Genomic DNA, 26,003 nt, shown 5'->3' with positions numbered 1-26,003 from the left:
TTCGCTTGAACAAATATGGAACTGGATGGTTCACATTCGTGAGTTTCCTCAGAGGGGGTGGGGCGGGCACAGTGGAGGAGGCATTTACGTCACTGGCAACAGTTTGGTCCCCCTGTTCCAGTGCCGTGGGCAATCAACACTTAAAATATGATACGGTAAATGTCTCAATTTGTTTTATTTTATGGTATTATCATATGAAAATTTTTCCTAACCTTGAGACCTATATATCCCGCTGCCTATGGGAATCTTAGAGTTCTGTAGGTACCTGTGGGCCAAATCAGACATTGTTTCTTTCTCTCCTGCTTAAAATCTTTCAATGGCTTCCCATCACCTACAAAATAAAATTAAAGCTCCTATGTTTAGTGGTAAGGGCCCCTGAGATCTGGCCCTCGCATGCCTTTTTGCCCATATTGATCAATTCTCTTCTGTTTGTAATACTCAATGACTAACAATTCTTACATGTTACATTTGCATCTCTGTGCTTTGGCTCTTTACATGAAACTCCCTTTCCATCTTTTTGTTGCCTGGCAAAATTATTTACTCAAGACTCTGCTCGGGCATCCCCTTCAGGAAGAAAGCCTTCACCGAACCCCACCATTGTCCTAAATGGCCATAGTCTGGATTCTCATAGCACCCTAGGAGTTTCCCAATTTTTTATTACTTTCTATTTTATATTTAAACAACCTGTTTATTTGTCCATCTCTCGCATTAACAATCTAAGCTGGGAGAAGCTGGATAAGATCCTAACCATTTTTGTATCCCTAGTGCTTATACTTGGCATAGAATACTTTTTCTTATTTAAATGAACTGACCTGACTTTGTTCTGGTTGGTTTTGTTCTGAGGCCCCATCACCGAACTTGGTCTTTTATCTCAGAAGTTGAAGGTCCCCTTAGGGCCAGCTGCACAGTTCCCAGAGTACTAAGAATACCACAGCCAATGAACTGCTGAGCGGGCTGCCCTGCCTCGGGATCCCCAAACCCAAAGGCCAGGGGTTGGAGCAGGAGCAAGAGCAGAACTATGGAAGCTGCGCCATCCAGGTGCCTGTTCCTATTATTTCTCATCACGTGTGAGCTGTCCCCAGATATTGCTGCAGAAATTCAGGAATCCTCAGGTAAAAGAAAAAAGCCCTTGGGTGACCACAGGGTGAAAGTGTTAGGAGAAGGGAAGGGAACCCGGTAGTACTCTGGGTACTTTCTCCCAAAATCTAGAAAAATTTCCAGGAAATACAGGCTAAAGACCTGTGTTGCATAGTGGAGGCGAGGGATGTCTGGCATTGTCCTTCAGAGGGAGGCCATAATCTGGGGTCACCCTCCATATGTTGGCAAAAAGTAAATCAATAAAGCTTTGGAATGATAATTGTACCCCTAGATCTCCTTAACCGTAGGGAGAAAAGCATAGATGCCCTCATTTTTTAAGAGCTGCTTCTCCACTCAGTCCCTAACTCTCTCTCTCTCTCTCTGTGTCTCTCTCTCTCTCTCTCTCTCATCCTCCCCCGTGTGTGTGTGTGTGTGTGTGTGTGTGTGTGTGTGTGTGTGTGTAGATGGTCCCGGTGCTTCCCAGGGACCTGTGTGGCTCACAGATGTCCCAGCTGCCATGGAATTCATTGCTGCTGCTGAAGTGGCTGTCATAGGCTTCTTCCAGGTTTGTCCAGATACCCCGCTTGCTGTCTTCCCACAAAGAACCAGAAGTGTTCTATTTCAAAGGAGCCACAGCAGACACCTGCTGGCCAGATGACACTACATCAGACGCCAAGGGGCACAGAGTCTGCCTTCAGCTTTGTCATTCGAGATCTCTCAATTTCTAGACATTCCAAGTCTCTGAATTATGTCTTTCTCAAGCTTGCTTCAAGAGTTCTGAGGCTGCTAGCTGGGTCTCCTCATCTATGGATGCTCTGAAGCTTAAGTCAGTATCTGATTGCTGAGGCAGGGGCCAGAGTAAAGCCAACTTCTGTCATTCAGGCAAAGCATTAGTCAATAGTCAGCTCTGTCTAAAGCCTTACCAAATAGGTCATCCCACATTCTTCTTTCTCCTTTTTTTTTTTTTCTTTTCTTTTTTTTTTGCTCTGAAATGTTGAAGAGATGACATTTTGTATATTGAAGGTGTTAGCCTCCATCTTCCAGACTGGCTGCCTGACTAATGAAAGCAGCCATAAATGAGACGGCATCATTCCAGCATTTTTATCTTTCTCTGGAGGTAACATCTGGTGATTCTCAGAGCTGATCAAGCCCCTTCTCTCTCATTGCAGACCTTGTCTGTTTCCATTCAGTAATTCCAACTCACCATCACCCTGTCGATTCTGTGTACACAGCTGGAAATAGCTGCGATGAGATGCAAATGGGGGAGGGAAAGGGGGGAGCACATTTTTCAGTGATGAGAGATCTGAGCTGTAGACAAAAACAGCCGCCCTCAGAAAGGCAGGGAGGGGCAAGGAAGTGGAACTGGAGGAGTGTGCAGCTATAACTTAAGCAGCCACTAGATGCCGGCATTTGATCTATGAGCAGTTCCATTCTAAGGAGCAGAATAAAAGGGGAGAAGTCTAGGTGAATAATTGTTCATGGCCTCAAATGAACTGCACACACCCTTTTGGATGAGCAAGGTACCAGCTCCCTCTGTGTGACCCCAGATGCAAGGCTAGCCATCTTCTTTTCTCTTCGCACATCTCCTCTCTCAGCCCAGAGAGACGGCAGGGAAGAATATGTTCCCTCCTGTTTATCACCTGGAACTGCTGTGGGCAATGGTCCTGTGACACAGGGAAAAGGACGCCAGCTTGCTATGGCAGGACTGGACTCATCACTCAGAAGTGGCTCCCTTGCTCCGTCCTGCAGGCCTGGGTTCCACGGCTGGAGCAACACAGTATTTGAATAGTCACTTCCACGGGCGATACCTCAAGCTTTACACACAGAAGGAGGAATGGTCTTCCACACCCTGCACAAAACTTTTGTTAACAAAACGTCTAAGCTTCCATTTTCATTTCTTTTTTGGCCCTTTTAATAACACCTATTTCTTATTTTTGCATTTCTCTTTGCCTCCACAAATTGGTCCTAACATAGTGCCTCCTCAGGTATATCAAGGACAGTGCAGCCCAACTTTGAGGAGCCCTGCGATTTTGAGGCCCCTCTCAGCGAGTAATAAATTGCAAGTTCTATGGTAAGGCCAGGCAAGAGTCCCAGGCTTAGCCACAACTTTGTAGTTACCAATTAACCCACCCAAGTCTGGAAAATTCAGCAATGCCACTGCAAATTTAGTCTGCATTCTTGGAAGCAAATGTTTCACTGGACACTAAATCAAGTCTGTCAATGATTTCTGATTTGAGTGAGCATATTTCTACTCTCTATTCTGTGTCTATGTCTCTCCCCTCCAAAATAACCTCTGTGGGGTTTCCTTTCCCCCTTGTTTTTAGGATTTGGAAATACCCGCAGTGTCCATATTCCATAGCATGGTGCAAAAATTCCAGGATGTGTCATTTGGAATAAGCAATGATTCCGAGGTTTGGGCCCACTACAACGTCACTGGGAACACCATTTCTCTCTTTCGTCTGGTAAGTTGGAGGGGCGGTTCAAGCCTCCTCCCAGTGTTTCCTTGGGTTGTGGACGCACAAAGAGACTAGAAAGAAATCTATGCCTTTAACGCTAAGGTGGTTGCCAAAGTCAGGGACAACAATAACAAGGATGATGGCTCGACTCAAGCTTCCCAACGAGATGCTGTGGTGAAATGGAAAGAGGTCTGGACTGAGAGTCGACTGACGAGATCTGTAGCACTGCTTTGTCACTGACCAGCCATGTGACCTGGGCAGGTGACTTAACATTTCCTAGCTCCAATTCTTTCATCTATAATATAAAATGGTTTAACCATATCATCTCTAAGATCATTCTGGCCTCTAAAATTTTATATTATTATATCTTTGGGAGGTCACATACATTTGTCAAACATGTATTAAATAATGACTGTATGCCATATGGAAGATATTAATAATAAAAATATGTTAAGTACATGATCTCATAGATCTTAAAAGACAGCAGAGATTGTAAACGTATCTATAATACAAAAAGCATCACTACGGATAAAATATTACAAGTGTTCAGAGGATAAAAGTAGGAATTCTGACCAAAAAAAAAAAAATTTTATAAAGGAGACAACTGAACTGGGATTTAAAGGACAGATAAAATTTCAATGATGTGAACTGGAATTTATGGCCATGGTGGGATTAAAAATAAGTAACTTAGGAAACAGTGATCGGGCCAATTTGATTGGATCTCAAGGTACATGATTTGGGGAAATGAATATAAGACAGAGACACTTGATTAGAACCATACTGTGTAGAAATTTGAATACCAGCTTGACAGGTTTTTACTTAATTTCGTTGGCACTGGAAATCTCCTAAAGCCTGTAGCTCAGGGGAGTAACATGAACAGGAATTTGTTTTAGCAACATTATTTTGGCAGTGATGGGCAGAATGGATTTTTTGGCAAAAAGGTAAGAATGGAGAGAACCTTCATTAGGCTGGCAAAATAGACCATGTACTAAGGGTCAGTATAGAGAGGTAGCAATAGAAAGTGAAGAAAAAGCAGGTCTTACAAGGATTAGATATCTAAATGATGGAAAAGAGGCAAAGCTTAAAGCTAGGGCCTATAAGAATAGTGAGGGTGCATACAGAAATAGAGATTTATTATGCTGTTGCTGGTTGTTGAATTTGTATTATTGGTGGAATATCAAGGTAAAGATGACCAGAGTCCACTGTAAATGAGAAATGGAGCAAAAGATAAAATTATAAGATTTCTGGACTGAATGTCCTTCCTCATCTAGCTTCCATCCTCTCTATCTCGTCCAAATCTCTCTTACATGTATTTTATATTCAGTGTCTCCAACTTTCTTTAAGTTCTTAAATGCATTGCTGTCCAGTTTATACGCTGCACTCCATTAAAACCGCTTTCACACAGATCAGCATGTGTCCGTGTTTCCAATCCAATGAACATTTTTCAGGTCTTATTTTACTGAATATCTCAGCCATGTTTGACATGGTGACCACTCTTTTCTGTTTCATCTTCTCTCTTTCCTTGACTTCTAGGAGCCTACTTCTCCTGGTCCTCCTCTTCTTTTCTTAGTCTCCTTGAGACCTTCTCTTCCTCCATTTACACTACTGCCCGGCCCGATGCTGTTCCCAATCTAGGTTATGGAACCCAGGCTTCGTGGAGGCAGAGGCTCTTTGGTTCACTATTTCAACCACAGAGTCTAAAAAAAGCGCCTGCCATGTAACAGGTGCTCATCCAGTGTTCACTGAATAAATGAATATATGAATGAGTCAGTTAATTAACGGATGTGTAATCCCTAGGGGATATACTTCTTTCTTGTGTTTGCTGAGAATTTGGTGTGTTTTGTCTCTAGCCTGGACCTCTCTCATGATTCAGATGCTTGGTGTATATAACTATCTGGATACCCTCACAAGCACTACAGTCTTAACATGAATTTATCATCTGCACCTGCAGAATTGTGTTCTTCCCTCTACAACACTGTTTTATTGAATGGCTGTGTTCTTTCAATCTCTACTTTTTGCCAATGGTATTGCCTACCTTATTGAACCTGCATTCTCCTTCACTCTGCTTCATTCCTCTTTTAGATTCATGGCATGTTTGGCATAGACAATTTCCATAGCTTCTTAATTGATCTCTCTTTACTACTTCATATGTAACTTCTAGATTGGTACAACGATGAATTTAAAACGGAAATCTGACTGTAGCACTCCCTTCTTAAATATTCCCCATTTCTTAAAACATCAAAATCAAGATATTTAAACTTATAGTCTTTCATGACCTGGCCACTACCTGCTTCTCTGCTTCCTTTTCCAGCACATGCTCACCCTGGACTTCACCCTCTCAGTACTCAACTATCCACAGTATGAGGATACAATTCCATTATTTCACACAGGTCATTCCTCTGCCTGGAATGCCACTGCCCTCTACGTGTCCCCTTTCACATAGCCTCACCCAGCTGACTCCTCCTCACATTCCAGTGAATCGTTAGGCATCTTGTCCTTCAGAAAGCCTCCCTGGAATCTCCAAATTGGCCTAACTAGTCCTCTAGACTTCCATATCTCTATTTCCATTTCCATTTTATAGTTCAGGTCGTGTACTTCTGTGTCTGTCTCACCTTTTGCCCCACTAGACCAGGAGCTATTCCTATTCAAGGGCACAAACCATGACTTACTCATCGTTGTTTCCCAAAAGTCTACAATATGTCTCTGGTACCCAGAAGACACTCAGAAAGGGTTTGAGGAACTGATTCACCTCCAAAAGTCTATCTGAAGGTGCATGAGTCCCTTCAGTAACCTTTTCCCCACCTGGATACCAGTTGCATGTTTGCATTCTCACCATTGTGAAATAGGATGAAATCAAGCTCTTCTGTGAAAAGCTTTGCTAAGAACGATATGGAAGGTTAGGTTAAGGCCTTTCGTCTTACTGCTGATCCATCGGTAGTAACCTTTCCATACAAAAATCCTAACCAGCTACAGTTCCACAAGTACTTCTTTCCCAGTTTTTTGCTTCTAGATCTTACGAAAACCTGCTTTGAAAGTCTTGGTTCCACCAAGATACACACCAGGAGCAGAAAAGCAAGTGCTGTTGCTTCAGTGTCTCTACAGACTTTGCAACCTCTAATGGGCACACTGGCTTTGCTTACAATGTATTCTTTATAAAGGCTTGTTGATGACTTCCCAGAGCTGTCCACTCTTCTTTAGCATCTGTTTTGTATTTACCACTAGACACAGTCCTGTTCTGAACGAACTCTTGGGACTTCTGTGGACAAGATTATTGATGTGCCATACCAAAAACAAACACACTGGTTCCTGCTCTACTCCATTTGCAGGTTTGGGAGAGATTCAAGTTATGCCTTGACAGCTTTTAGATAAACATTTTATCCTCAGCTTACACTTTCAACAGCTGAGTCCATGTTTTAGTAGAACTGTTATTCAGGAGGGAGTTCAGGATAACATTTTTTTTTTTTCTTTTTGAAAAGAGAACATCAATCCAAATTATTTTTCTTTATATTGGGGAACAGTGAACCTGTTGCAAAGTTTCTGGTACCTACTTTCATCTTAGATCGCTAGTTTGTTCTGCTTGTTTGTTTTAGTGCCTAATTTATGACAGACACTATGCACGGTGTTTTTCAATGTTCTAGCATTTAATTCTCACAAGAATCTGATGAAATAATTATGATCACTGCATAATCAACAAGGAAACTAAAGTTCCATGAGATCGATTCTGTTGTCCAAAGTCTCACAATTATGACACAACAGACATCTGGTTCTTATCCAGTGTTGCCGACTCCAAAGCATGTGTTCTCTATGATATCATAGTGACTTTCTAAGGCACTTATTCCTAATGAAAATCTTTTTGTTTTGTTACTCCAAAATTCTATCTACTCTAATGCCCCTCATTCCAAAGCCTGCTTTTTTTTTTTTTTTTTTTTTTAAACCACTGTCTCCTGAAACATTTGTCTATCCCCTTGGCGCTATTTGTTGAACCCCAGGATTCTTTCTCAAGATGTAATGTAGCCATTACATATTTTGTCAAAGAAATTTCAGAATTGAAACATAGAGACTATTCAACTGTAAGAACATATTTAGAAAAAAATTGAAATGATAAGTGAAAAAATAATAAGACTAATGAGATGACACTACAGGATGCTTGAAATACTGGAGCAGTAAGAAGCCAGCAAATGCTATATTCATGGAACACATCACTGTCCAGAAATAATACAGGCTGATTACATAAATATCATCAGGAAAAATGTAAGAAAAATGGAACAATAATTAGTTGTGTACGACAGCCTGTCTGTTTATCAGGTATGGCACCGGGACTTTTGTAAGACCCTCCAGACTATCCATCAGGACTCCTACTGTTGCCCTAACAGAGGTAATCCTGGGTTAAATCAACCATGAGCCTGTCCTAAAATGCCATTTCAGATATTATTTGTATGTATAACCTGCTTTGGGTGTTCTCAATCACTTCTATTTTAAGAAATATAATTAGCCTAATTTTAACCCAATGGGATAAGAATGGAAACACAGTGGAGACATTCTTTCATTCCTTTTATAGGTATTTTTTGGATACCTATTATACAAAACACACCTTGACAAACAAAGAAAATCAGCAGGAACTAGTGCATAAAAATAAATTGATAGGAAATGCAAAAAGTAAGCTATGTCAAATTATTAAGTATTTTTTTAAGTCTATATTTACCAAATATATGGTAAATTAAGCAGCTTATAAAAACAAACCCAGGGACATGAGGGCACTTTTTTAACAAATGACTTCTCAGTGCAATCCAAGATATTTAATATATAACTGCGATGTCAACTAAGATGATTTTAATACATTTTGTGAAAAGCTGGGTTGTTGATTAGAGAAATACTTAGGAACTCAAAGGGATATTGCTGAAATATTAATTAACAGAGAAGGAGTGACCAAATCTATTGGTATGACAGAAGTAGTGTCAAAACATAAACTAATCCACTTCAGATACTCTTAGGGAACTTGAAAATTATATTGTAAGGTGGCAATCCTTCGGGTTTACTGTTTATGCTTTTCTTCTGGTGTCTAATTGGAGAGAAAAATAATATATCTCTAGTAACATTCTTCCCAAAAACTAGAAAAAATATATTAAAAAAATTTTTTCCCAACTCTTGGTTCTAGGGTCAGATTTTCTTTCCAGTGAATTATGCAAATAATTCCCTTTAAAGAAGGGAGATTTCCTGTTCGGATGTTGTTTCCAGGAACCCTACACATGAATGTTCCGGAGTTTATTAGTTTAAGAAACAGTGAAATAATCAGGCCTGTATCGTTAAAAGAAGCAGTAGAGATTGGAGAGACTTTAGGAGGGTGGTTTTTATTAAAGCTCTTTGCTTCTTAGAGAATGTTATCACCACTTCACATCGTCCACCTCCACTATGCTGCATTCCTCAAGTCCAGAAACACCTGAAGTAACTGGCGTTTCCTGTTCTCCCTGTTCTGGGAAATGTGAGGGACTGCCTGGAAAAGGCAGCCAGAGGGAGGGGGCTCCTGGCCCAGAGCATCGCTAAGTCAGCTGAGGCACAGGCGCCAGGCTTGTGAGCTCCTAGAAAAATAATCAGGAAGTATTCGGACATATTAAATATTAAAAAGGCCTTGATTGTGATTATAATAATGATGATTTTGATGGTTGCAATTAGCAAACCCTTAAGTGTGAAGGAGACATGCCAGCTGGCAAACCAAGCCTTAAGCAGCAGCTAAGGTCTGTGAGCTCATTTTATTTCTCTCCTCTCCTCACTCTTATTGACGTGGGCAGGGAGGATGGCTGGGTGAGCAAAGACTCCACCTAAGAAGACTTTTTCTCTTGCTTTTATATATCTGCCCAAAGCTGTCTACTCAGAACTTTGTGAATTTTAAAACAATTATATATACAAAGGGAGTTCACAGTTTAAAATATCCTGTGGTTTCATGAATTGTTTTCAAAAATTTTTTTTTTGAAATACAAACATTTTCTGTACCTCGGCATTTATTTATTTCATAAATTTGAGTTGCAAAAAAACAGTCATAAAAAATAAAGTAATTAAATCGCTATCTGAGTGAATGTCAGCACGTCTGTGCCTCGGTGCATAACATATAGAAGGCACTCAGTAAATAATTCATAAACAAATGGATTATAAGAGAATGACTGGATATACAGAAAAGTAATAAAATTAACCATAAAGAGTGCATTGAGCTTCTTGGAGGTTCATATGGCTTTTCGCTAACCCAGTGGGAGACCATCTTCAACAAAAGAAGTGAAAAACAGGCAATAGTAGTCGTCATAGGGATGACAATAAAGGTCAATCTTGGACTCTTACTGTTTAGTGACTTTAATTTACCTTTGCCTGAATTCTCTCATGCATAAACCAAAGTATACTTACCTCTGACTTTGCTGGCTAGGCGGGGAGAAAGTATCTTGGGGGTAAAAGAATGGTTCTGATCCATGGCAAGACCTGATTGGTATAAGACATAAGGGAAAGAAGTTAAAGAGATGCCCAAGAGATCTCAAAAGTGATGATCCAAACCATTTTAGGAAACAATTTTTCAGGACCTATCCCTGATCATTTTATCTGTAGGCATAGTTGCTATGGGTGATGGGAGCATCACCCTGTGTCTTTATGGGCATGAGTAGACTGGGGGAGAGGAATGGGAAACTCTGGCAGCAATGATTGGCCATATAAAGCCCAATACTTTAATATATCTGAGTATAGTGGAAAGGTGGTTCTAAAATGTAGATCTGGGATAATAGACTAGGTAACTAGACAATCTCTTCCACCAAAGACAATTTCTTTAAAGCTGGTCCAAAAAACAGGAGATTCAAAGAACTAACATCAGAGAAGAATGTGTTTGGATTAAGGTCTAGAAGACAGAAACCCACAAGGTAAAGCCTGTATTGGGAGTGCTTTTCATCTGGGAGGCTTTTGTGAGTTCTAGAAGCAGCGGCCAAGAGGCTGAGAGGTTTATTGGTACTTCTGAGACCCTTCAAGAGCCAGAAAAGTAAATATTGGAGCCCAGGGCCCAGAAGAGGAAAGTAGGAGTCAATTCTAATAAAATACCTTTTGCTCCATTTTAGACCTTAAAGAGCAATACCCTAAAATCAAGGATGAACCATAAGTAGGTCAGCCCCCTTCTACCAAGGGCTGCAGCACAGATTCAAGTGATCTCAATTCCTGAAAATGGATTAGGATTATCATATATGAATATATAAATATACGCACACTTGTACACATATATAATTATATATATAAAATCATACATATAATCCACCCTAAGTTATACCATAGTATAATAGCTGAAACTCAAAGAAAACGAGAAAACTCTGAAATCAGAGAAAAACAATTACCCTCAAAGTAATCTCAAAAGAGTAATACTAAGGTTCACAGATGACTTCTCAATAGAAAGAGTGGAATGCAGAATATAAAGAATTGTATCTTGCAAAAAACTGAAAGAGAATAACTATCAACTGAGAATTCTACCCTCAGCAAAACAGGCTTCAAAAATTAAGGTGAAATAAAGATATTTGAAACCACCAAACTGAGAGAATATGTCACCCAAGAGAACTAATTTATGCTAAAGGAAATACCTACAGGCAGAGGGGGGAAAAAAATCACAGATAGAAGCTCAAAATGCAGGAAGAAATGAAAAGAAACTAAAATATAATTATGGACATGAATGTAAATATACACTGACTATATGACAATGATAACAATGTCTTGTGAGATTTAGAATTAAAACATGTAACAATAATCTCCTGTAAATCTTGAGTGTGGGCCAGGGAATGGAGTTGGAAGGAGGTAAACCATTTTAGAATGTTCTAATGTCTATATTGTCCAAGAAGAGGATAAAACTGCCAATTAATATTAGATTCTGATAAGTAAAGATTCTGCTAAGTAAAGATTAATGCATGCCAGTAATCCCTAAGAGAATAATTAAAGCCTGTGTAACTTCTAAGTCCATAAAGGGAAAGAAGGAATAATACAAAGGACTCAATCAATTCAAAATAGGCCGGAAATGAAGGAAAGTGGAATTTGGAACAGGCAGACTGAATGAAAAATGCACATTTAATTACAGATATTAGTAATTACATTACACAAAAATAATCCAATTAAAAGACACTATCAGACTGTATTTAAAAATGTAACAATATGTTTTTTATAAGGGACACAAAATTAAAACATAATGACACAGGGACACAAGTAAATATAAAGATAAGATGACAGATATAGCATGCAAACACTTCTCAAAGAAAGCTGAATACGTATATTAACATTAGACAGAGTAGTCAGTCTTTGAGGCAACAAGCATCCTTAAAGATAAAGAATGACCCTACATAATGATAAAGTTTCAATTTTCCCAGAAGATTTAACAATTCTAAATTTGCATTTATCTAATACATAGCCTAAAAATATATAAGCAGACAGGATAACCGTCAGAATTATAAGAAAAATGGTTAAACCCACAATCATAGTGGGAGATTTTAACATTGCTCTCTTGATAGAATAAGCTAGCTAAAAAAATCAATTATATAGAAAATTTGAACTATAAAATTAGCCATGTGATCTCATGTGCACATACAGAATATTGCATTCAAAAACCGTAGAATACACATAATTTTTAGGGCACATATAATATACATAGAAGTTGACCAACGATATGAAATGTAGAACTTACGCTTGAAGTCAATAACCTGAGACTCTTACTTTAAAATTAAGAAATACCTCTAAATAACAATAGTTTAGAGGAGAAGTAAGAACAGAAATTAAAAACATTTTGAACTGAATGATAAGAAGATCTACATAGAAAATGTATACACACATTTTTAGGCTTCTACGGGAGCTATCTCTTCCTGAATGCTTTTCTGCTCCTCCTTAGATGACATATGGGCCTGTGATTTCCCTGTGACGGCACTTGCCACATTCTGTGGGACATTTCTCTTCCCTTCTCTATATTCCACAGGACAGTGTGTTCCTCGAGGGAAGAGAGCATTACCTGCTATTTACCTATCTGTTTTGGGAGCTTTAGTCGGTGCCTGACACATGGTACATAGTCCAGAAACATTGATGAAGGAATGAATAAAGACAGAACAGTGACAATTTTATCCTTTTTGTGTTGCCCAGGTGGATAACAAACAACTGGATTTAGACAGTGAAGAGACCGAAAGCATTGATGCCACAATATTAAGCCGTTTCATTGAGATCAACAGTCTCCACTTGGTGACAGAGTACAACCCTGTGGTAAACAACGGTCCTTGTCTCCAGCCCCAAATGTCCCTGGATCAGGGAGGGTACTTGCTTCATAGCAGAGATCTTTTCCTCCAGGAGTTCTAATCCTTTGATCAATAATTGAGTAACTTCCATTAATTGAACACCTAGCTTTTTATGTTGCGATCCTTACTACAAGCTTTAAGATTGACAGACTTGGCCCTATTCAGCAAAGAAAGAAAGAGAATCAGAAAAGTTAAACGACCTATCACATGACTGATAAGAAAGAGAGCCATAAATCAAAGTTAAGGTGACTGATTCAAAAACTTCCGAGTTTTGATGCCTGAGAGTGTTCAGCGAAGGCAACTCTGTCTGATCTAGCAACATCTAGACTACATTTCTCAAATGAGATTGCAATCTATGCTGTAGGTCCATTTTCTCCCTAAAGTATCTGGAACTAATACTTTTGTAAAATGCAGTAAAATAAATTAATAGAGAAAATAATCTTTAAAAATAAAGATCTGATCACATATTTGGATGTCACAGCTATGTAAAATTTCTATAGAAGTGTTTATACACTTTTTCCCATTTTCTGTGCCTACATCCTTGTAGACCAGTAACGAAAAAGACCAGGTCTGACACCATCTGCAGGCCCCCAGACACTCACGATGCTTCAGCTTTCTTTCTAGGTTTGTCTCACATCATATGCAGCCTGGGTGAAGGTGGAGGTCCACCTGTCCTCATAATGTTCAGGCCTTCTGTCACTCTGTAGCTTATAGAGTTATCTTATATGGCCTGCCTTTTATTTTCCCTGACAGAGATCATAGAGTGATGAAGTATTAATTTCCAGTGATCGACATCAGCTCAGAATTGCTGTGCATTCTCTGTTTTACACGCAGGTGGTGATTTTCAGGAATTACAGTGCCCTTTCCCACCACATTCTCATTTAATCCTTGCATTGATTTTTTGAGGTAGAAGAGAGGAAATTAGGATGTCCATTTTATACAGTAGAACATTCAAGATCCAAGTGACTTATTCAAGATCACACAGTGAGTAAGTAGAAAAAGCAAGAGGGAAGGCAGAAATTTTAACGCAGGATGCATTCGTTCATATTGTGAATTTCCATTTTACGGGAGAGGAAATGGGAATTCAGAAAAGTGAAATAACTTCCTCAGGACCATAGGACTAGTAATTTGAGCTTCAGAGACAGCCCTCTGCATTTGTCCCTGCTTTTCTCATGACTGGTCTGTCTGACTGAATCCTGTCATTTTTCCATTGCCCTACACAGCCTTCAATAGAAAACACCCATTTTCCTGTTGACTAAATTCCTCTCCACTTCTCACACCATGTTTGTCTCTGTAGAGTGGTGACTCCATTTCCACTTTTGCTAAGATGCCAAACACATGCACCCTGGGGGTGTTGGCAGCAAAGATCAGAAAGGCATTTTTCTCCTAGAACATCATCAATCTGGTCCTTCTGCCTATAGAGCTGCCAGGAATACATGTTGGACCAGAAAAAATGATTATGGTCCCTGGGTTTGTGGGCCCAGGGTCCTGGAGTTCTGCAGGCTAACTAAGACAGGGGCAAGGATTGGCTTTCCTGAGTTCTTACATCTGGGCCATCTCTTACCTTAGAGAACAATGACATAATTTTTTAAATTCCACATTAGTAGTGAAGGCAAACCACATCAAGAAGAAATTAGGTAAAAATTTCTTTACAGAAGCAAGTTCAACTTTTATTATGACTTCTTCATTTCCCAAAAGTAGTACTTTTCTCATTTGGAGACCTGCCCCCCACTACTACAGCTATTGCTCATCGGCTTCTGGTTCAAACGTTTGCACCAGTAGCAACAGGGCAGAAACTCACAGCCACGTTATTTGGCCTAATGCACACACTCAATACTTGGCTTCAAGGTGAAAAACCAGGCTGTCTATTAGAAGTAAGCTAATCACTTTTGCTCTGCCCAATCCCTTCTGCTAAGACAACTGTACCTTCTGACTCTCTAGCTTTCATTTCTTGACTCTTCCCAAGAATTATCTTCCATGCCTGTTCTAGGAGGGCAGATGCATGCTCTAAATTTAAGTAGCTGAATCTAGTCAAACAAGAGACAATTATTTAACGTCTAATCTCTCAAATTTAAAATCTAAAAACTGGTTTTAAACTCTAGAGAGAAACTTTTGGGAAAGAACCCACTAAGCTCTCCTTGACTACATGTGGCCCAATAAACCTAAAGAGTCTCTACAGAGCAGTGTGTAGCTCCCCTCCCCACCAGCCTGGGACTCTGCCCAGTGGTTCGTTAACCCACCATACTCTGTCTTCCTCTGCACATGCTGGTTTTACAGCAATGGTTTTTGTATTTAGAACGGAGAGGTGGATTGGAAAGGGATTTGTTTAAAACAGCAACATTTGCAGCACTGTTTCTGGAAAGTGTAATGAAGGGAGCCAGTGCCACAGTTTCACTCTCTTTCTCCTCTCCTCACTCTGGCTCATGGCTATCCCACTCCCCTCCATCACTGACAACTTCATGGTGCGTGGGGAATCATGGAATCACCATCTGTAATCAGAAAAAAAAAAAATGTTTCTGGTCTCCTGAAGAGCTTATCTTATTGCTGACCCAAGACAGACTGATTCAACCACGTTTAGGTTTGAACGGTTTAGACAGGGTTTTGTAATCAGCGATATATGAGGCAATATATCCTGATGGTTAGAAGCATGGACTGTGGAGCCCGACAGCCTGGTGTGAATTCCATGTGACTTTGGGAAAGTTTGTGCCTCAATTTTCTCATTTATAAAACTGGAAGTTTGAGGATTAAATTAATTACTGTATGTGGAGACCTGAAAACAGTGCCCGGCAGATAGTAAGCACTCAAAAGCATGCACTACTAATATGTAGTCAAAAGCCACATTTTAAATGTATCTGACTGCTCTTGCAACCTAAGAGGAATTGAGAAAAGTGACTAATATATTACATAGTATATTTTCTGTCTATTGATAGGTATCAGATTACCCCAAAATTTAGCAGCTTAAAACAGTAAAAATTGATTATCTCATACAGTTTCTGTGAGTCAACAATTTGGGAGTGGCGAGGCTAGGTGCTTCTAATCTGGGGCATCTTGTGAGGCTGCAGTCATTGAGCAGGGAGGCAATCTCATCTGAAGGTGTGACTGGGGCTGGAGGATCTGCTTCCACGATGGCTCAGTCACATGACTGGCAAGTCAGTGCTGGCTCTTAGTAGGCGGCCTTAGTTCCATGCCCCGTGAATCTCTCCATAGGGCTGCTTGAGTATCTAACATTGGGACTGGCTTTCCCCAGAGTGAGTATATAAAAGCAAGGCAGAAACCACTATGTCTTTTATGACTTAATCCTTGCAAGTCACCCTCCATCATTTCTGCAACATCCCACTGGTTACTCAGGTCAGCCTTATTCAGTGTGGGGAAAAGGGATCTGCACCAGTGCATGAAAACGAGAGGGTGAGACTTACTGAGAGTCATCTTGGAGGCTAGTTACCATTTGTGTTATTGACGGACAGCTCTCATTTATGTTTCAGTCTACCTATTCGCTGGGTTGCCACTGATGGGTGTTTCGTTGTTGTTGTTGTTTTTTCTCCCTCTCGCTTTCATTCTACTATAACACATTTCGATTTGCCAGACTGTGGTTGGCATATTTAACAGCATGATTCAGATTCATCTTCTCCTGATAATGAACAAGGCCTCCCCCGAGTATGAAGAAATCATACTCAGGTACCAGAAGGCAGCTAAGCTCTTCCAGGGGAAGGTAAGTCTGGCATGGGAGACACCCTTATGAAAACTCAGCACAAGGACACTAGAAAAAGCAATATGGGGTCAGCAAATTGAGGTAAATAAGGAAAACAAGTATGCTTAAAAGATAAAATACGAACTGGCACATAATAAATCACATTACTCTGATTTAAAATGAAAGGCAAGATATGTTGTACTATTACAGACCTGTACAATCATATATTCCATTAGTGGTAAGTCTACTTCTTTTTTTCTGCATTGAGAAGTGGAGCAAAAATAGAGACTACAAAGATACTGAAAATAAAAATCACCTGTTAGCCACAATTTGTTTTCTCCTTGCCATAATCGCTTACCGTTTTAGACCTCAGAGTTTATTTCTCGTGTCAAACACCTATCACGTACCTGATGCCCACTGGATGTCCAATAAAAATTTATTTCCCTTCCCTACTTCATGCAGTTCTGCTTGATAGCACTGAACTTGTTCAACTTCCACCACTTCCAGGTTACTGCTCTGTACTAAGACCCCCGTTCAATGACAAGAACTAGCTGGTGACAAAATAAGCTGACTTTCTGGTAGTTGCTTACTTAACACTGGAAGTTTTCTGTATTAGTGAATGGAGTTGATCCTCTAAGCAGAATATCAAAAAAGATTTCTACTTTGGGTAGAGGTTTGATTTAATCATATATAATAGTTAACATTTTTCAAGCACTTACTACATGCCAAAAACTGTACTAGCAATACTAAATGCATCCTCTCATGGAATCTCCCCCCAACCAAAGCCCATTTTGCTCATGAGAACACTGAGCCTCAGAGAGGCTGAGTAATGTGCTCAGAATCACATGGCTAGAAAGTACCTGAGGCAAAATTCAAAACTCATTCTTCCCTTTTCATCATTAGATTCTACTTTCTCCCTTAGTTAATCACTAAAGTCTCTTCTAATTCTATGTTCTTAAAAGTAAATCAACCTCATATTCCATTGTATATATGTACCACAATTTCTTTATCCAATCGTTTATTGATGGGCATTTCAGTTGTTTCCATATCTTGGCTTTGGAAATAGCACTGCAGTGAATATAGGGGTGCATGTATCTTACTCTGCCATAAAAAAAGAATGAAATCTTTCCATTTGTGACAACATGGATGGATCCAGAGGGTATTATGCTAAGTGAAATAAGTCAGACTGAGAAAGACAAATACCATATGATCTCACATATATGTGGAATCTAAAGAACAAAATAAATGAAATAACAAAACAGAAACAGACCCATAGATACAGAGAACAAACTGATGGTTATTAGGTGGGTGGGGGGTGAGAAAGGTGAAGGGATTGGGAAGCACAGATAGGTAGTTACAAAAGAGTCATGAAGATGTAAAATACAGTCTGGGGAAGATAGTCAATAATGTTGTAAAAACTAGGTATGGTGTCAGATGGGTACTAGACTTATCGGGGGGATCACTTCATAAATTATATAAATGTCTAACCACTATGCTGTACACCTGAAACTAATATAAAATAACATTGGATGTCAACTGTAATTTCAAAAAATAGTCACTGGGATATATACTACAGCATAAGAAATATAGTCAATAATATTCTAATAACTATGAACAGTGTCAGGTGGGTAATAGACTTATTGGGGTTATCACTTTGTGAGGCATATACATGTCTAATCACTATATTGTTTTGTACACCTGAAACTAATAAAAAAATTAAATCAACCTGATCAAAGGGATAAAATTCTTAAGCAATGCAAAGTGAAAACAAATTCATTCTAATTCAATTGAGATTTAAATTGTGTGGCAGAAACCACAAATTAAGTCAAGACCATCTGCCACAATTACAAGGTGTCCATCTCCCTGGGACCTCAGATAGATCTTTCTCTTTCAAACTTCCCCAACTGCAGATTCTCTTTATTCTGGTGGACAGTGGTGTGAAGGAAAATGGCAAGGTGACATCATTTTTCAAATTAAAGGAGTCTCAACTGCCTGCTCTAGCAATTTACCGGACTCTAGATGACGAGTGGGATACACTGCCCATGGCAGAAGTTTCAGTAGAGAACGTGCAAAACTTTTGTGATGGATTCCTAGAAGGGAAACGGCCGGTAAGTGTGAGACTACAGGGAAAACAGGCCGAGCGAGCTTTCTTCCTCTCTACATGTCTTTTCTTTTCTGTTGAATAAAAATTCTTTGGGCTCCACTGAATTTGATTAAGAGAAAAGGTATATGATGCTTGTTAGGATAAATCATGGGAATAGACCTACAGAAGCATTTTTGGAAAGGTCTTGCCTATTCAAAGGAACTGAATTTTGGATTTCACCACGCTGTGTACAATATCAATGAGAAACAAATCAAATTCCATCTAAAGAGCTCATGAGAGAAAAACTGCCGGTAGGTTTAGGACTTACAGGAGTAACTAAATAGCTCAGTTTGCTAATCTCAAAACTCAAAAACAAGAGTGGACTCCAAATCTAAATATAAGTGTCATGATGTTTTCCAGAGAGAAAATCATGAATCAGAAGACAAGACTCCAAAAGTGGAACTCTGAGGTCTCCCTGATACTGCTGTATACCACCAAGTATCTACTTTATGCTGAATAAAGAAGGGCAACTCAAAACTCAAGAGACACTAAACAGCAGCATCATCAGGCCCTACACGCACACGCAGCGCTCCATTTTGTTCCTCAAAATTTAATTGACTCTCTTTGTCCTTTCTTTTACTTTTCCCATACTCTCTCACTACCCATCCAGTTTTCTCTTTTGCATTCAGACCATGCAGGCCCATACACTACAGAACCATTGTAAGACCACTGGGTGGAGACTTTAAGAGAAATATTGTAAGACCACTATGAAGGAGGACGTACCTTGAGGGAGATTGTTCTGATTTGTCATTGAATATTGAATTTGGACTCTGCACATGACTTACAACACAACATAGTTTCTTCTCTATTAGGGTTACCTGAGGGTTGAAACTCTCCTTTCCTCAGCAGCACGTCCCCATCTCTGACTCAGGGCCAAGAACAAAAGGATGGTTTTAAACACCTTTCTGGATTTGTCTTTTTGCCAGAAGTCAAATGATGTTCCCAAGTTTGTGAACTCAGCAGAAAGAGACCATGTAAAAATTCTATGCTTGTTTAGCGTTCCTAATTCCCCATGTAAATCCACAACCGCATAATAAATAAAAGGCAATAATGTTATAGGAAAAGACTGGCATCTCTTTGCAGGCCAAACCTTTTGTAAATACCCAGTTGCCCAACTAAGCAATATGTACCTCACCCTTCAGTGCCCACTGTTTAGTTCAGGCCAATGAACCACTAATGTGTTCACTCTGTGGGTGGGATGGGAGGTGGGCAGAGACCATCGTGCATGAGGATGAGGGTAAATGTGGCCAAGGAGCTCATAATCAAGTCAGGTAACAGGTTGGGGAAGGGGCAGCAGGAGGGGGTCACCTGGCCCTGGGGCCCGCTAGTGCTGACTAAGCGTGTAGATTATTGCAGGTGAGGTGTGCAACCCAGCCCATGTGGGAGGGAGAGTTTGACTGAGTGTCTCTGACTCACAGGCTGTTACTATCAACACACAGATGCCACATTGTTCCCAGAAGGCCCTTGGCTCAGATGGAAAGTATCTAAGTGCTGAAGAGCTAAAAAAAAAAAAACCCACAGTGTACACCTAAGGACCGATCAGAGAGTGAAAGACTTAGTTGTTCCTTTCTGTGGGGAAAACTCCACAGCCTCTGAGCTGGGAGTCAGCAGCTGGCAAGGACACTATGAAAGCAGCAGTGTACGGCACGCCTCTCAGCAACATGAGACTGGTGGATTCTAAACTAAGGAAGCCATCCAGTCCCTCCACAGGGCTGCAGAAAACCACCCAGTCTCTTACTTGAGACTGAAAAATACTCCAAGGATAGGCATATCCCAGAAGCCTCTCTTTGATCCTGTAAACCAGAGCTCTTGACATTTTACAGTCAGGAAATTCTTCCTGATATCCAGCTGAGGTCCCCCAGCCATACAAGCTTATTTCTTCTTACCCACAGTCCATGGAAATTCTTAACAGCTGCCAATCACCATCTCCAAATAGCAACTTCAACCCCAGGCTGCTTGCTTTTAAGCCCCCTTACCCAGTATTTCCTCCTCACTCACAATCCGTCTCACCAATTTATTTATTTTTTATTTCCAAGTCATTTGATTCACTTTATTATTTTTCTCTCTCAACTTTTCCTCTTTCTTGTTTAAAATAGTGAAATTCCAAACTATGTATTGTAGAAATTTGGTAAATACTAATGAATAAATTTCCATGAGTTACATTTTGTTCAATATTGGGTTAATTTTTCAAATATTTTATTTGGAGTGTTCCCTCCAATAACGATGGTCAACTCTGCCCACGTAGTTCTTAACATCTTTACAGTGTATTTTGCTGCTTGATGCCATTCAATAATAATTTTACCATATATTGTCTTTCGTATGCTTATTTTTATCTTTACAGTATTAAATTTAAGTATTCCTTCTCAGTGTGTTTTTTCAAAACTGCAAGATATGCTTTACCTGTTTTCTTCACAGCCAACCCTGTTCTTTGTAGCTCCGGGGAATCATGACCAAAAAATGAAATTCCTTTAAAAAAAAAAAAAAAAAGCATTTTCTAAATGTTTTAATTCCTACATTAAATATCAGACTTAATATTATCCATTTCTGTAATTTCTAGATCTTCTGTCTTTCAGCAGTGTTCCTAAAACTCCATGTTCATCTCCCCAAGGCTGTATTATTGTTGAAATAGCTACCGATATCTATCTACCTGTCTGTATCTCAGTTATTTTTTATTGTGGAATTATTTATTGGCCCTAGTTGGAAACACTGCCATAGTTTCTCTTTAAAGTATGAAGGAAATGATGTTATACAAGAGAACTTTGTAGAAGACATTGGAAGGTTTGGAAGACTATGATAGATGGAAGGCGTGGGAGCAAGGCATGAGTCAGAGGAACGCCAGGAAAGTTTGTGTTTGAGTCTCACCTCTTCTGTGAGACTCTGTGTGGCTTTGTGACCTTGAGAAAACTACTTTCTGTCTTTGAACTTCAATTTTTTGAGGATAAAACAATAATTTATAGGATTTTTGAGACCCTAGGGTGATAATACATATTAAGTAAATCTGTCATTACTTTTCTTTTCTTTATTTAATACTAGACTGACTCTCTGAGTAAAAGTCATTTCTTCAATTGTCAGAATTTATGGAGAGGGAGCAGCTTCCTTCCGGATCTTAAAAGAATTAGGATGGGAAACCTCATACTTGAGATTAGAGTAGTATTTGAGATAACTTTAAAAAAAAGTTTTATTATTCTTCAGGTGTGGTAAGACCAACAGATCAGGAGGCTATTGCCATTGAAAAGACAATAGGAGGGAATGGCTATGCCACACAGGGTCACATAGGGAAGTACCATGGTTGGTCAGGAGACAGAAGGAGCAAGAGGAAATTAGGGGCAAGAGGCTTTGTTGTGGTTTCTGCAGGAAGGAACAGGCAAGGCAGGGTAGGCAAGGTTGGCTAGTTTGAAAAATTTCAGCAGGCTCTAAGGCATAAGAGCTGTCCTGAGTTGTCTGGAACCTGGTTCTGGGGTGAGTAGGGCAGGTGGATGGTGGTCCCAAGTGTGAGAGCCCTGTGAAAGCTCAGTAAAGGAGGCGGTTGGCGTAGGCTCTGGATTGGTTGGGTTCTCATAAGAAACACACTCTAGCAGGTGAGTTGTTTAGCCCTGGGAGGAACAATCTCTCCAGGGTCAGCAAGGCCCCAGATGTCAAAACATCAGAAGCTTGTAGTTAATAGAATACTTTAAAAACCACCTGTCCTGGGATTCCTCTCCCACCTCACCTAGTTTGGTCATGCTGTAAAGGAAGGCATGCTGTCTTTATCAGGCCCCTATTAATACACCTACACCTTGGGAGGCTGAGGGTAGGATGGGCGCTAAGTGGTGTATAAAGAGAGAGCAGTGTATTTATTCATATACTCATTCATTCATTTAAATACTTACAAATCAACTAAAACGGTGCTAGGCAAAATTGCCTCCTGAGAGCGCAAAGTTGGCCTTGGGTCATGAGCTACGGAACAGGGACATTTCAGTTGTCATGACAGCAGGCAGCATGGAAGCCATCAGACTGATTCTGGGTCATGAACAGAGAACAGCACAACAGGGAAGCTGGAAAAAGAAAAGGGATGCTGTGGAGAGGAAAAACAGGAGGCTGGTAAGGGGCTGAGGTGTCAAGGGAAGAGAAGCCGCAAAAGGAAAGAGTCTACCACAAAAGGGAAGAGGCTCATCATGAACAAACTTTATTTCACAACTGAGTTTGGAACCAGTCCTATTTATTTCACCTTTCTGAAAGTATCTGGTTTTCTAAGCAGAGAAAAACATAACAGGAAGTGGGGTGTATCTGACTCATACTCCTAACTGCAGTACTTTCACATGGATAAAACTAGAGAATAGAAAAAGGAAAAGTTAAAAACTTCTTTTGCGTTTCGGTACTCTAGAAATCAAAGCAACAAATGAATTTTAAAATTATACCTTTGTAAATTTGAAGGAGGCTCATCATCCTTCAAATTCTTTCTAATATAGGTCAGTGTGTCATTGTTTTCTTTCCGTTCTGCAAGCACAGGTCATTGTTTCTGTGTCAACTAGGAGAGGAAGGTAAGGGAGAATGAGGGGTTAAGGGGTTAACTTACTTCTATAGGTTATGAAAAGTTGTGTGGTATCCAGACTTTAATGTTCTATTGTCCACACAATTGCACTAAGTCTTAATAGCAGGATTCAATTTCTACCTGAGATCCTCTGGTCTTAATATGGTAACGCGGTATTAGCCTAAGCTTGAGGAAGAAAAAATAGATGAGACTTGACATCATTCTAACTGTGGTGAAGTAAGAGTTTTAAAATTAACAAACATGTTGTGTTAGAGGTCAAGTTTCCCAGAAAGAAGACTCTGAGACTAAATTTCCTCGCAGGAAGTTTATTAGGGAGTGCTCTTGGGACTTGAGGGGAAATAAAGACAGTAGGATCGGGCAGAAGGAGAAGTGGGGCTGCGATGTAATCACAACCAAGGCTCAGATCACCCCATGATATGTCTTTGCAGAGAGACTGTGGGCCAGGCCTTCACACCCTCACACCGAATGCTTGATGCAGGCTGCACACAGGAGAGGTGTGTGATCCCAGGCAAGAGGGCTCTCACCTCAGCAGAGGTCGATCTCTGGGCTGGAGTTTCTGAGTGGGACTCAGTTAGGTGCGATCATCTGTCAACACACCCAGCAGCAGGGTGCCGTGGTCTCAATGTGTTTGTGTGTCCCCCAAATTCATATGTTAAATCCTAATGCGCAATATGATGGCATTAGGAAGTGGGAGCTTTGGGAAGAAGTGATTAGATCATGAAAGCAGAGTCCTCAGGAATAGAACGAGTGCCTTTATAAAAGAGGCCCCAGAGATTCTTTCCTCTTCTCCAGGTGAAAATACAATTAGACGTTTGCAGCCCAGAAGAGGCTGCTCACCTGACTACACTGGCACCCTGATCTCAAACTTCCAGCCTCCGGAACCATGAGAGATAAATTCCTGTTGCTCATAAGCCACTCCGTCTGTGGTATGTAGTTATAGCAGCCTGAACAGGCTAAGACGGGGGAGAGCGCTTCTGATCTGAAGAAGATGGGGGTGATCCCTGAAGTTCACCCCGGCACCTACTACACACGCACTAGAAAAGTATCTTCTTTCAGGCTACCATAGTCACTGCACTAATGCTAGGCAAAAGAATGAGGAACGAATACGTTTATCAAATAAAATATGTAGTACCTTCATTGAATTGGGGTTGGGAGAGAATATGTGCCTGTATTAATTCCGGGAACAGCACTTTGTCATCCACTCATGAAGCCCTTCATCAAGCATTTATTGAGTATCTCTACCGTGAGATGAAGATGTGTCAGGAAATAGAGGAGACCCCACAAAGCACAATCCTGACTTGAACCCTCCCATCCTCAGGAATCTGGTTCCCCAGTGTAGGACAAATACGAAATTCACAGGGAATGTGAGGAATGGTGTGCAAACTTGGGAGTTCCCCAGGTGAGATCTGCAACTGGGCCCCGTGCACAGAGAGCAAGGTGAGACTGAAGGAAAAGGCAGACCACTCCAGATTGGTAGATGGCAGTTTTAATAAACAAGAGCACTTTTGAGGCCGGTCTTGGGTGGCCACAAAACAAGTAGATCTCTGCACCCACTCACCAGAATCTTATACGTTTATGTAGAGGCCTTAACAAGGTTCAGTCATGTATGCATTCCAGATGCTTCTAACAACACCTTACTGTGTCAGGGTATGTCCTTGAAACAGCTCTGGCTATGGGAATGGTGGGCAGTACGTACATCCCAAGGACAAGGGAAGGAGGAAGGAGGCCCAGGTCCAGCTCACAGGTCATCTCCTCTCGATGACCTCTTCTGACATGTTCTGAATTTCTAATACACTTAGTAGATATTCAAACATTTTAATGATGGTGATGATAATGATGTATACTCAATACAGAGGAAGCAAAGATTTGAATAGTAATTTAGAAGTGGGCAAAAACTAGTTAGATTCAACTCTAAATTCTGACCATAATGCTTATTTATAACAGCTAAATTCCATGGAGCCTGTCATCTTTCTTGCTAAATATCATTTCCGTTTATGTCCACAGGCAACAGTACCTTACCTTCTTGTCTCCACTTCCTGCTCCTCATTCTTTCTGGCACACCCACCTTCTTGCTAATAATTACCCACCCTTCCAACTCATGACCTCTGCTCTACTTCCTCCGTCTTCATCTCTTCCAAGGATGTTGTTCCAGGTCACTACGTGAGACAGAGGTTGAGGCAGACTGAGTTATCGTATGAGGGCTGAGCACAAAGGGGCATGATCAGGAAAAGAAGTATCTGGAAGGAAGGGAATACATATTGGACAGTACATGAAAGTTCTGGCATTGTCCTGCAATCTCTACGCTTCGTACCATGACCATGAGAATCTTACTAGTTCCAAAGGGCACTCCACCACATTCTGGCAAACATGCCACAGAATAAAAATGGGAAATACTTGTGATTTAACTCCTTAGACCTGCAGCCTCTCTTGGATTGATTCATGCTGTGCACTCCAAGTGCTTTTTTCCCTTTCCCACCACTAATGATATGCCAGGGCTGGAGAAGGGAAGGGGCTAGGTCAGTCAACAAGTGGAAATGTTAGGTGTTCATGCACAGGCATGTGGTTTGTGGTAAGGTCTTTACATGATTGTGAAATACAAGAATGGTAGTAGCCAATAATGTGATGTTGGCTTGAAGGTGAGGGCTTAAAGGGCAATCATTGCTCTGCTGGAGCAGCTACTATTGGGAAAAGAACAGCAGCCAGTGAGTTTCAGGCTGGATGTAACTACAGAAGCCAAAGCAAGTGTTAAAATCACAATTTACCGAGGGCTACAGTTTTAGAACTGTCATCAGCTTACGACCCTCTAGTTCTCCTTCCCGATTCTCATTTCCAA

The 26,003-nt window shown here is 40.4% G+C and overlaps 2 protein-coding genes across 3 annotated transcripts in view; one reads left to right on the top strand and one right to left on the bottom strand.

The window, feature by feature from the left end:
• PDE6H (phosphodiesterase 6H) overlaps window positions 1-26,003 on the bottom strand; it is a 149,935-nt gene that overhangs the window by 38,547 nt on the left and 85,385 nt on the right. The window contains exons 4-7 of the mRNA XM_088798136.1: window positions 23,037-23,146; window positions 22,509-22,693; window positions 21,040-21,105; window positions 9,924-9,995 (exon numbers count right to left, since the gene is read on the bottom strand). The gene's annotated coding sequence lies outside the window, so the exon portion shown is untranslated. The remainder of the gene's footprint in view (window positions 1-9,923; window positions 9,996-21,039; window positions 21,106-22,508; window positions 22,694-23,036; window positions 23,147-26,003) is intronic.
• ERP27 (endoplasmic reticulum protein 27) lies at window positions 729-19,695 on the top strand. Of its 2 annotated transcripts, XM_019744746.3 has the most exons (7): window positions 743-1,112; window positions 1,542-1,642; window positions 3,402-3,539; window positions 12,660-12,776; window positions 16,392-16,517; window positions 18,407-18,604; window positions 19,000-19,695. In XM_019744746.3, exons 1-7 carry the CDS (start codon window positions 1,019-1,021, stop codon window positions 19,045-19,047), a joined length of 822 nt encoding a protein of 273 aa, XP_019600305.3. In that variant the 5' UTR covers window positions 743-1,018; the 3' UTR covers window positions 19,048-19,695. The 2 variants fall into 2 exon arrangements, with proteins under 2 accessions (XP_074182084.2, XP_019600305.3); XM_074325983.2 differs by lacking the exon at window positions 12,660-12,776 and having other exon boundaries at window positions 729-1,112.

The sequence above is a fragment of the Rhinolophus sinicus genome, chromosome 1 (assembly GCF_057876585.1).
Source record: "Rhinolophus sinicus isolate RSI-liver-muscle chromosome 1, RSI-T2T, whole genome shotgun sequence".
Taxonomy (NCBI): Eukaryota; Metazoa; Chordata; class Mammalia; order Chiroptera; family Rhinolophidae; genus Rhinolophus; species Rhinolophus sinicus.
This window is presented reverse-complemented; position numbering and strand designations above follow the sequence as displayed.

Excerpts from the sequence above, each read along its gene's own strand:
- ERP27 (XM_019744746.3), top strand. The coding sequence starts at position 1,019 with ATGGAAGCTGCGCCATCCAGGTGCCTGTTCCTATTATTTCTCATCACG. Across the intron at positions 12,777-16,391 it reads TGACAGAGTACAACCCTGTG|ACTGTGGTTGGCATATTTAA; the intron begins GTAAACAACGGT and ends TCGATTTGCCAG. Across the intron at positions 18,605-18,999 it reads TCCTAGAAGGGAAACGGCCG|AGAGAAAATCATGAATCAGA; the intron begins GTAAGTGTGAGA and ends GATGTTTTCCAG.